This window comes from Dasypus novemcinctus, unplaced genomic scaffold (assembly GCF_030445035.2).
Source record: "Dasypus novemcinctus isolate mDasNov1 unplaced genomic scaffold, mDasNov1.1.hap2 scaffold_124, whole genome shotgun sequence".
Lineage (NCBI taxonomy): Eukaryota > Metazoa > Chordata > Mammalia > Cingulata > Dasypodidae > Dasypus > Dasypus novemcinctus.
Genome location: NW_026688150.1, coordinates 1,065,403 through 1,077,472, shown reverse-complemented (window position 1 = coordinate 1,077,472; position 12,070 = coordinate 1,065,403). Strand labels below are relative to the sequence as shown.

The window sequence follows — 12,070 nt, the reverse complement described above, 5'->3', positions numbered from 1 at the left end:
TATATTTTTCTAAGAATATGTTTATTTCATGTCACATTTCAAATTTATTAACTGCTTTTTCTTAATATTCTTCTTAATTTTAAAATATCCCTTATCTCTGTAGCTATTTCCTATTTTTCATGTTGTCTTTTGTTAATTGGCATCTTCCCTTTATTTCTATCATATTAGTGTTTTCCAGTAACCAGATTTTGTTTTATTATGTATGATTTTTCCTTGATAAATTTTCTTGATAAATGTATTTAGAGTGTAAGTTTCCTTTAGAGTACTGTTTTAGCTTATACATTTGATGTTTGGCTTTCAAGTTACTTAATTCTAGCTCTTTCTTAATTTATGATTTCTGATTGGATTATGTAATAATATATTTAGTCTCCAAACATATGGGATTGAAAAGCAATCCTTCACCTGTAGATTTCTATTTATTTATTTTTTTGCATTTGCACTATAAGAATTGATACTTTGTGATTGATAGAATATTCTTTCATGCCCTAAAACAAGGCCAATTTTTAAAAACTCATGTGTATGCCGGATAAATGTTTGTCATTTGTTTACTAAGGATACTAAGTATGTCAATGGATTCAGTTTGAATGTTATTAATGACATTGTCTATATTTCTGAAGTATTTGTTAAAATTTCTGACAAATGTTTATATATCTATTATTGATTTATTATTTCTACTTACTATCCATCTCACTTAAGTTATGCTGATAAGTACTTATTTAATATTTTGGGAGATATTATATATAGATTTATGGCATTATATTTGCACTAATTGCTAAAATGTTGTTCTTACCAGTGTAGCATATTTTTCTTTGCCCCTTAGTATGTGTCTGTAATTTTTTATTGTCATAATGCAATTAAAAAGAACATTTTCATTCCTAACCAAACAAACAAGATCATGCCTAAAAATTAATAATAATTCCTTAATATATTTCTTACCTAGTCATAATAAAAATTTTTCCATTGTCTTAAGATCCTCTGTAGCTTGTCTATCTAATCAGGATGAAATCTGGTATACTACATTGCATTTGATTTTTGTGTTCCTTGAATATCTCTTCACCCTCTTCATGAACCTGGTTTGTTGATGAACCCACATCGACAGTCTCATGGAAAGTTTTAATTTCTGGATTTGTCTGATGGCTACCTTATGGTGTTCTTTTGGTTGTTACTCCAGCTGCTCTGTAAAGTGAATATACTTTTGTCCCAACAAATTTTTTTTTATTATTCCTTTTGATATTCAAGTTGCCATAGCTTTGGCCAATGGCAATCCTTTCAGTCTGGTTCTGTTATTCTTTAAATATAATCCCATTTCTCAGTGAAAATTTCCTTTCTTTCTGGCACTAGGTATTCTAGGTTTGTTTCCATGCCCCATCCAGGAAGCAAACATTTCTCCAGAGGAACCTGGTTCCTTTTAATGGCATATTGTATTAGAGATGTTATATCATTAACTTATATTCCATTTTTTCTGTTATTAAGCCTTTTGCCTCTGCTTTCATTTCTTGTATAATTGCCTGACATTTATTTGTCCATCCTTTTATTTTCCGGACTTTCTGTTAAGTATCTTCAGCATAGTCAATCCTACATGTGGAATATAAGATGGAAAAAAAGGAGTACAAATAAAGCAACATTTCAATAAATATAAATGGGTTAAATAAGCAATAAAAGGACAAAGGTACTCAGTGAAGACTTTTTAATTTAAGACCCAAGATTGAAATATGCCTTCTAGAATAAACATACTATTCAAGAGCACCTGACCCTGATAACCATATGTCTGTTCGTATGGCTCCAAACATGGGTTCTATTCTTTATTTCAGTCACTGTTAATAAAAACCCAATCAGGAGGATAATTCTGTCTTAAGCACTTAATATATAATTTTATCTTTATCTCTGGACTGAGTGGTGCCTTAAACACTTAATATGTTGATCTCATGTCATCTTTGAGATAGAAGTGCTGAGAACTATCATTTTTCCCCTTCTTTATTTTTTAAAAATGTTACATTAAAAGAATATGAGATCCCCATATAACTCCCACCAACCTTACCCCACTACTCCCATGTCAACAACCTCTTTCATCACTGTGGGACATTGATTTCATTTGGTGAATACATTTTGGAGCACTGCTGCACCACATGGAAGGTGGTTTACACTGCAGTTTGCACTCTCCCCCAGTCCACACAGTGGGCCATGGCAGGACATACAATGTCCAGCATCTGTCCCTGCAGTACTACCCAGGACAACTCCAAGTCCTAAAAATGTCCCCTATATTTTAACCATTGTTCCTTCATTCTGTTTCTGATCTCAGCAGATCCAGCATGTCTGGGCAGAACCATAGTGCCTTCTCTGAATTTATCCTTGTTGGCTTCTCAAACTTCCCTCCACAGTCTCTGCCAGCTGTATTCCTGTTGTATCTGCTGATGTACTTATTCACACTGCTGGGGAACCTTGTCATCATGGCTACTATCTGGAATGATCACAGACTCCACACGCCCATGTACCTCTTCCTGTGTGCCCTGTCCATCTCTGAGATTCTGTTCACTGTTGTCATCACCCCACGCATGCTGGTTGACCTGCTGTCCATGCAGCACTCCATCACATTCGTGGCCTGTGCCAGCCAGATGTTCTTCTCCTTCACGTTTGGCTTCACCCACTCCTTCCTGCTCATGATCATGGGCTATGACCGCTATGTGGCCATCTGCCACCCCCTGCGATATAATGAGCTCATGAGCCCCCGTGGCTGTGCCCAACTTGTGGCCTGGGTCTGGGTGGGTGGCACAGTCATGGGGATAATGGTGACATCGATAGTCTTCCACCTCACCTTCTGTGGTTCCAATGAAATCCACCATTTTGCCTGCCATGTGTTTTCCGTCTTGAAGTTGTCCTGTGGGAATGAGACATCTTCTGTCACCGTGGGTGTGATCTTGGTGTGTGTGACAGCTCTAATGGGCTGTTTATTTCTTATTGTCCTCTCGTATGTCTTCATCGTGGCTGCCATCTTGAGGATCCCCTCAGCAGAGGGTCGGCACAAGACCTTCTCCACATGTGTCTCCCACCTCACTGTGGTGGTCGTGCACTATGGCTTCGCTTCCATCATCTACCTGAAGCCCAAGGGTCCCCAATCCATGGATAGTAACTCCCTGATGGCCACCACCTACACGGTCTTCACCCCCTTCCTGAGCCCCATCATCTTCAGCCTCAGGAACAAGGAGTTGAAGATGGCCATCAATAAAACTTTCTGCAGAAAAGTCTGTTCCCAAATCTACTAATGGTCAATTTTGGAGGTGAGGAAATGCGATAGAATGCCTAAGGATAACTGTGCGTGTCTCTATATTACTGTTGGAAGAAATAATGTAATTCAAAACACCCGCATTCAGCAGATGTTCAACAAAACTATTTGTTTCTTTCCTCTGCCCTTGATTTAAGTGGGGCTCCCTCTTGCTTGGGTTCACGTGTTTATGTCTGGTGAGAAAAATTCCACCCCACCATTTATGCATAAGAATATGTTAATTACCTGTGGACAGGTGAGGATGAGATGTGGACATGTCTGGGCACTTATGCACGTGGTTCTTCTTGAATGAGCAAGCAAGACGTCACATTTTACCCCGGTAAAATAATAGTGATAATGACAAAATGGAAATCATAACAATGATGACTCTAAATGTCTTTATATGGTTAATGGGACTCTGCAGTTGTGTTTTAGCTAAGGACCGTGAGATGGGGAGATTGTCTCATCCAGGAGAGTAAGATGTCATCACAGTGGTCTTTATATGGGACACAGGAGTCATCACAGACAGAAAAAGAGGAGATGTGTTGATGGAAGGAAGATTTTGAAAGAATGCTAGAGGAAGGGATCACTGACCAATGAAGGCAGACAGCCTCTAGAAGCAGGAAATGACAAGGAAACAGATTCTCCCCTACAGCATCCAGAAGGACGCAGCCCTGCCAGTACCTTGACTTTAGCACAGTGAAAATATTTGCAGACTTCTGGCCTCCAGGACTGTATGGGAATAAATGTGTGTTATTTTAAGTCCCAAGGATGTGGTATTTTGTTACAGCAGCTACAGGAAATGAATGCTTTAAGTAATGTGAAATAGAATTGTTGAAAAAGGTTAAATGCTAATAAGTTAGTGTCAAGCCCAATGTTTGCACTCTGTTGAAAAACACGAACAAGTTGAGGTGGTCCAATAAGAATGCTGAACATCCCTGGGATCCATCAGCAAAAATGGAGTCCCAATCGAATGGCTCCAACATGGCAACTCATCCTAATTAATTCATTCTGGAGAAATGTTATTGTATAATAGTTAGGGTACATGTGGAAGCTTGTGGGATGTTGTTAATTTTCAATAAACTGTAGCTGAGTAGGAATTGGAAAGCAGTCAAGAAGATTCTAAGTCCAGCTCCATCACACAGACACAAACTCCAAAGGAGGCTAACTGACATGGCACTGAACCCCATCTGCCATGACCATAGAACCTGCGGGTCTCTGTAGCCCTCAGGAGAACCAATACCTGGGGTCGTATCTACTTTATCTGTCTCTGGGACTCTGCTGAGGTGTGCATAAGGGCAACCCCTCTGACAACTTCCTGGCTCTTTTTGGAGACTCATAGAGATATAAACTCATTTGTCCTTTCCATTTCTCCCTTTTATTCAGGTCAAAAAGCATTTTAACTCCTGGTATTATATGTAGATTGAGATATTCTGCTGGTCCAAGTTGACCCTTTTATTCAGGGTCATTTTCTAGTTACATCATCAGCTGGTACTTGGTAGTCATCCCTCAAGGCCAGGGAGGCTCATCCCCGGGAGTCACGCAATGAATATCTCATGATGATTGGGGAAGTTGTTGTTACGGGGGAGGAGTAGGGTGAGGGGAGTAGAAGGTATATGGGGACCTCATGTTTCTTGAATGTAACAGTAAAAAATAAAGACAAAAAGAAAAAGAAAAAAAAAGAAGATTCTTGCAAAGTGTGATCTTTGAAAACTCGGAAGAAATGCTGAAGAGGCTGTGTGTTTTGTGGTATACTAAAGACATGAATATGAACTTCTGACATCATCAGAAAGAAGGCTGAGTTGTAGGGGGCCAACTTAGTAGAAATACTTGAAGTAAACAGTGCCAGTAACTGGAAGATCTGGAACTTGTCTCTTGTTCTATGAAAAGTGACATTTTTACAAGGCTTCCTTTTCTTTTGGGTATGTGTTTAGACTTTCAACAACCAAACAATATATTTTTTGATAAAATTTTTGTTACGATGTTATAAATAATGACCATTCCTAGATGCAGATAAGATGAAATTTATTCCCTTGAGAATTTACAGCAGACAGAGGCCACCAAGGGTAAACCATTTGGGCAAAGAACCAAGAAGAAGCATGGCTCTTAAGAAATGAACCTCTCCTCTTTGGTGGTAGCCATAGATCACTGGCCCCCAGGCTCTGTTCTTCTGCCCACTGTGGGTTTATCACCCCTCAAACCTGGACTCGATCACTAATCACCCATCTCTCATTTTCTGTTGCTAATTTCACCGTCTATTTTCTCCCATTCTTTGCTAATGGCCCCCTTGGTGCCCAAATGTTATGGTGTCCCCAAGGCAGTACCAGAGCTCAGAAAAGAGATTAATGTGGCTATGTCCCAGGGATCAGCTATTGACTGAGAGATCTCTAAATCTCAGATCCTGCTCCTGCTCCCCTGCCACAGCAGCGCCTTGGGGCATGGTTTATACATCCTAATAACTGGAAACAACACCAGCCTGAAACACTGCGTTCTGTTTCCTTTCTTCTTTTCCCACTTTTCCTGGGAAGCTGACACAGTGGGCCATCGGTTCAAGGTCAGTTTCCTGCACCTATCACATTGCTATCTCCAAGCTCTCCACAGATGAGAATGACTGCTCTTCTTAAAACCAGCTCCCCATGGCCTCCCAAACGCTTGTAATATTTTTATTGTGAAAAGAAACAAATTTACTTTTAATTAAATACTTTAGACTGAACTCCAAATAGCCATCACCCAGTGGAAGAATCTTTACATTGAAGACACACCAATCCCTTTCCAATCCCACTGTCCTCATCACAGAGGGACTCCCTGTCTTGACAATTGGAATGAAGCTTTCCTTTCATTGCTCTAGAGATTTTCCTTTCTATATGTCCTCAAGTGATGCAGTTTATTATTTTCTTGCCTGTGTCTGAGCTTCATCTAAGTTGAATAACTGAGGAATAATTTTTCCCTTGCGTCTTTTGTTCAATATTGTTTGTATTTGTATCATTTGCCTTTCATGTTGTATTTAATTCTGGTTTGTTTCGTCAATGTTACATTATTCCCATTGTATGATTACATTACAGTTTATTCCTCTTTTGATGTATTCAGTGCTAGGTTTTCCTGTGGTTATACTTTCGTTATTTGGGCTTATGTACTCTCACTGAATTTGTATTTTCTTAAACCCAAAACGAGTGTTTTCTCCTACATTTGGTTTCTTGAACATATTGAGGTGTAATTTACCGGCCCCTGGGGCAATGAGAAGCACAATGTACTCCCATCCATATATATCTCTAGCAGACCAATTCCAAAACACATACAAATCAGAATGTCAAAGCCCCAAAACAAGGAGAGAATTCTGAGAACAACAAAAGAAAAGCAATACATAACATATAAGGGATACCCAGTAAGATTAAGTGCTGATTTCTCACCAGAAACCATGGAGGGAAGAAGAGAGTAGCATAATTTATTTAAGATACTTCAACAGAAAAACTTCCAGTCAAGAATCTTATATCTGGCAAGACTGTCTTTCAAAAATGAGAGCAAGTTTACAATATTCACAGATAAACAGAAGCAGAGAATTTCTAAACAAGAGACTGGATTTTCAGGAAATACTGAAGGGTGTGCTAGAGCCTGAAAAGAAAATACAGGAGGGAGATGCTTGGAAGAGAGACTAGAAATGAAGATAATATCAATAAAAGTAACTAAAAGAGTCAAAAGAGTGGGGAAAATAAAATATGACAGATAAAACCCAAATATTTAAGAATAAACTTAACCAACAATGTAAACCACTTGTAGTCACAAAACTACAACTCAATGTTATAGAAATCTAAAAAGTACTATATAATACAAGAACATTCCACACTTACAGATTGGAGGACTAAATATCATTAATGATGTCAAACCTATTCTAACTGGTATACAGACTCAATGCTATCCCAATGAAAATTTGAGCACCATTTTAAAAAAAAGTAAATGGACAACATGATTATTAAATTTATTTGGAGGGGTAAGGGGTTCTGAATAGCCAGCAACAACTTAAAAATGAAAAGTGAAGTTGGGGTATTTCATCTCAGGACTTCAAATCATATTACCTAACTGCAGGGTAAAAACAGCATGGTAAAGGCATAAAGATAGACACATAGTCCAATGGAACCGAACTGATCATTCAGAAACAGACCCTCACTTGCACAGACAAGTGATATTTGACTAGCCTGTCAAACCCACCCTGCTCGGGTGGAATAGTCCATTCAAAAAATGGTGCTGACAGAACTAGATATCCATAGCCAAAAGAAGGAAATCAGAACCTTGCCTCACACCTTATCCAAAAATTAACTCAAAATGAGACAAAAACCTAAATATAAAAGCAAGAACCATAAAGCTTTTAGAGGAAAATGTAGTAAAATACCTTCAAGACCTGGTGGTAGGTGGTAGATTCTTAAAGGAGATAAGAGGAGACCTGAGATGGTCTACTGATGTGTAATAAATGTAGCAGTTCTAATTAGCTTTTCTGTAAAAGTGTGGAAATATACAAATCTGATGGCAACACATAGCGAGTAACAGCTGGTTTATAAATGGGGATGTAGCTGAAAAAGTTAGTCTAGGCATGTAAATGCCATTCGACAGAAGACTAGAGCTAACTAGGAACTGACTAGCACAGTGAACCCTGAGGTGGATGAGAACTGTGGTTGATGGTACCAATGCAAGAGTGTCGTTTGTTAGCTAGAGCAAATGCACATCACCATCACAGGTGGTGGGAATGTGGAGACTCATTGGAAAAATAAAACTGTAGTGACCTATGGACTGTGGTTAGCAGTAATAATGTAATATTCTTGTATCTATACCAAAGATGTACTGTGTTGAAAATGGGTCAGTATAGAAAATGTGTGTCAAATGTGCAGAATGGGCATGGCAGTAATTGGATAATATTGTATCATAATCTGTAACAAAAGTTCCTCCACAGTGTGGTTGTTGATACTGGAATGTTGTTTGAGAATACTGCACATGTGCATGATTGTTTTGTAAGTTTATGAATTCTGTCATAAAAATATATTTAAAAAATAATAAGAGAGTGGGTTGGGGAGAAAATACACCAAATGTAAGGTAGGAAGTATAATTAGTAGTAAGAATTTGACAATATTCTCTCCTCATTTGTAAAAAACATCTCACGATAATGCAAGGTGTTGGTGTTGGGTTGATGCATCAGACCCCTGTATGATATTATGCATTTTTGCATTGTAAGTTCAGAAGTTTGCTCTACATTTATTGTTTACATATGTTCATATGTAAATGATATAAAGATAATAATAATAGGTTTGGTGGGGAGAAAATACTTTGGTTAGTAGTAACATTTTGAAGATGCCCTTTAATTTAGTTAAAAATGTTTAACAACAATGTAAGGTATTGATGGTAGGGTGAGTTATGACAGTCCAGTATGATGTCATATATGTTTATTTTGTAAGTTCACGACTATTGCTATACACATATTGTTTATGTATGTTTAGGTATGAATGATAGACTTCAATAAAATTTTAAAAATATATACACAGTACACCTAAAATTAACAGTAAATCCTTAATATTATAATTTAAAAGAAGACTGCTGGAATTTGATTGGAATTGGGTAGAATCCATAGATCAATTTGGGGAGAAAGCACATCTTTGTGATATTAAGTATTTCAGTCAATAAATACCTCTCAATTGAAGTAGACTTAATTTTCTTTTTCTCTCGACAGTGTTTTGAAGCTTTGAGTGTAAAAGTCCTGTGCCTCTTTCATTAAATTTTTTCATGGTGCTTTATTTTTTATGCGGTTATTTTAAAGTTTATTGACAATGTTTTTTGGATTCAAATTGTGGATTGGTGGTATAAGAAAATCTACTAGATTTTTATATAGAGCTCTTTTGTCTTTTGACTTACTGAATTCCTTTAGGAGTTCAAGTCGCTTTTTTGTCAATTTCCAAGTAATTTCTTTGTTGACAACCACTTAGTCCCTAAACATTATTTCCACACCTATTCCAAACAATATACGGATTTTACAATGCCTCAGTTTTGGGATGCCCCATGCCTCCTTATTTACTATTGTTATCCAATATTTTAGTTCTATGTTTTTTATATCTTACAATTAGACTCCATTACTTTTCTTATGGACATAAAAGAAGTGCCTGGATTTACCTAAATACTTACCATTTCATTTATCATTTTATTTCTTGCTTTTCAGAATATTCTTTTAAAATACATTTCCTCTTGAAACACACCTTTTTAGAACGTCTGTTGGCGGTATCTTCCTCAATCTTTGTTTTCCTGCGAATATCTTAATTTTGCCATTATTAAATGCCTGTTTCTTTAGGCAGATATTTTCTATCAGTAATGTTTACCTACTGTTTCACTAGGTTTGGGCTGTCCAATGTTCCTATGAATTTCAGCATTCTCGGCAATAGGTATTGTTTTCAAATCCATGGAACAACTTGCTATAGTGACTGTTCAGAGAAGGGGCACTCCCAGGGTCCCATCTCCCCTGGTGGACCTGCCACCTCACGGGCCGCGCATTATGCACCACAAACAGGCTCCTTGGAGGGACCTCTGGGACCCCACACCTGAGGAATTCGCCGGCGGGAATTAAGCCTCCCTCCTCGCGCACCACCGTCCAGGGCGCACTGCGCGCGCGAGGAGCCGCCTCAGGCCCAGTTGCGGGGCGGGCCAGCGTCTGCGAGCAGGGCTGGGGGGCCTCTGGTTCCAGGGGAGGCGGTGCCAAGATGCGCACAGCCTGGGGCGCGAAGGCGCGCTGATGGAGACGCCAGCCAGAACACAGTGAAGCCCAGGCTGGAGGGAGGAGTGGAGAGGGGCCCTGCAGCCCAGGCCACCGTGTCCAGGGGCTCCTGGTCTACTGCTCCAGCAGCCCCCTGCCCCGCGGGGGCAGAAAGGCTGCCGGGTGGGGCACGGACTCTGTACCAGGTTGAGGACAGCGAGTGCACCTGTGCTGCCCCTGCGTGTGCTCATGTGTACCTGTAAGTCTGTCTTAATCTCCAAGGGCTGTGGAACAAAGGACCACAAACCAGGAGGCTTTAAAGCCTTTTAAACTGATTCTCTCCCAGTTCTTCAGACTCAAAGTCCACAATCAAGTGTGGACAGGGCCCCCTCAGGAGGCCCCTTCCCTGGCCTCCTCCAGCTTCTGGGGCCCCCAGCATTTCCTGGCTTGTAATGCATCACCCCAACCTGCCTGGCCTTCACTTGCCTTCTCCTCTATATTCTGTTCTTGTAGGGAGAGGGGTTGGGCTTAGGGTCTTCTCTGTGCCATGTGACCTCATCTTCAATCTTATCTTCACGTCTGCATAGAACCTAATTCCAAAGATCATTTTCTGAGATTCTGTGTGGACGTGAATTTGGGGTGCCCTATTCACCTCGCTTTGGTGGCTTTGCACACAGGGTTGCTCAGGTGCCCCTGACTTGTCCTAATTCCAGTCACCTCGTATTCACTTGGTGGTGTGTGTTGGACAAGGTGGCACATCCCTGTCCAGCCAAGTGTTCTCCCGGTGTCCTTGCGAGTGTGTATTTCAGAATCTGACAGCTTGTGTGTCACTAACTGCTTAAGCGGGTGGCATGATGCACACTTGTGCATTGGCATATGCTCCTGTGTGCTATTGCTAGGGGCCATCAGGGAACCTGTGTATGGTAAGAAATAATTCCAAGTGCACGTTTCGGAAGTGCGCTTGAGGAGAAAAGGCATATTTCTGGGGATAAATTGTGTCCACCAAAAGTTGTCTTCAGGTTCTAAGCCCCACTCTGTGCACCTGAACTTATTGGGAGTTAGGGTCCTTGCAGATGGGATGATGCAAATTTAAAATATGGTCATACTAGGGTAGGGTCATACTGGGGACACAGGGCAGGTGTCCTTAGAAGAAGAGGAGAATTCCACAGACAGACAGACAGACAAGGGGAGACAGCCACGTGATGACAGAGACAGACACTGAAGCCCATGGATTGCCAACAACCCAGTGGAAGCTAGGAGGGGCCAGGAAGGGTTCCTCCCTGCAGACTTTGGCCTCTGGCTCCAGTTCCATGAGATGATAAATTTCTGTGTTTGTAGTGCCCCATGTTCGTGGTTCTTTGTTACAGTGTCCCAGGGAACTATGAGAGGCACCCAGGCTGGACTCTGGGGGCCGGCCTGAGCATGCCCTGTCCTGGGCTCCAGGGGAGGTGGTGCAAGTTCCCTCCCCCAGGAGGTCCCATGATCTTGGACAACCATCCAGAGGGGTTGTTTTTCAAGGGGTTGGACAGCGCAATTGACAGCGCAATTGACAGAAGGAAAGGAGCTGAGGGAGGTCCTTTTTCATTATTTAGTAGAATTTGTGCAGTTAGGAGAGGCCCTGGAGCCTGTTTGTAACCAGGAGAGAGGAAGAGGTAGGCTGCCCGAAGAAGCAGGTGTTGAGGGTGGTGGACTGTGTCAGTGTCAGAAGAAAGATGATCCTAGAACTGGAGTGAGGGCTCAGGGATAAATAGGACAGTCTTTGTCGTTGGGTAGGGAAGGATCGACTTTGACCAGCTCAGCAGATAGCAAACAAGGAGGACGATAAAGAGGAGAGTGGCACATTCCATAAGAACTCTCTGCGTGCTAAGCCCCTGGCATCAAATCCCCACTGGGAAACTGTGAGGGCAGCTGTCTGGTTGAGCCACACAGGTGAGAGATCACAACCTGTGAATGTCTCAGGCATTCTCTCTGGCTGCCAGAAGAGGGGTGGAGCAGAGAAGGGTAGTTTGAGGCCAGGGCTGGGCTAAGGCCAAGGGGAGGGAGAGGCAGTGAGCTTGGTCCAGAGGTTGTGCTGGGAGTTGGGTGGGCTG

The 12,070-nt window shown here is 40.9% G+C and overlaps 1 protein-coding gene across 1 annotated transcript; it reads left to right on the top strand.

Annotated features, from left to right (window-relative positions):
* The first annotated feature begins 2,309 nt into the window (after nt 1–2,309).
* LOC101410793 (olfactory receptor 10H3-like) lies at nt 2,310–3,260 on the top strand. Its single transcript, XM_004449174.2, has one exon. The coding sequence runs from the start codon at nt 2,310–2,312 to the stop codon at nt 3,258–3,260; it is 951 nt and encodes a 316-aa protein (XP_004449231.2).
* Nucleotides 3,261–12,070: the final 8,810 nt, after the last annotated feature.

Coding starts and splice junctions, on each gene's coding strand:
- LOC101410793 (XM_004449174.2), top strand. CDS start 2,310: ATGTCTGGGCAGAACCATAGTGCCTTCTCTGAATTTATCCTTGTTGGC.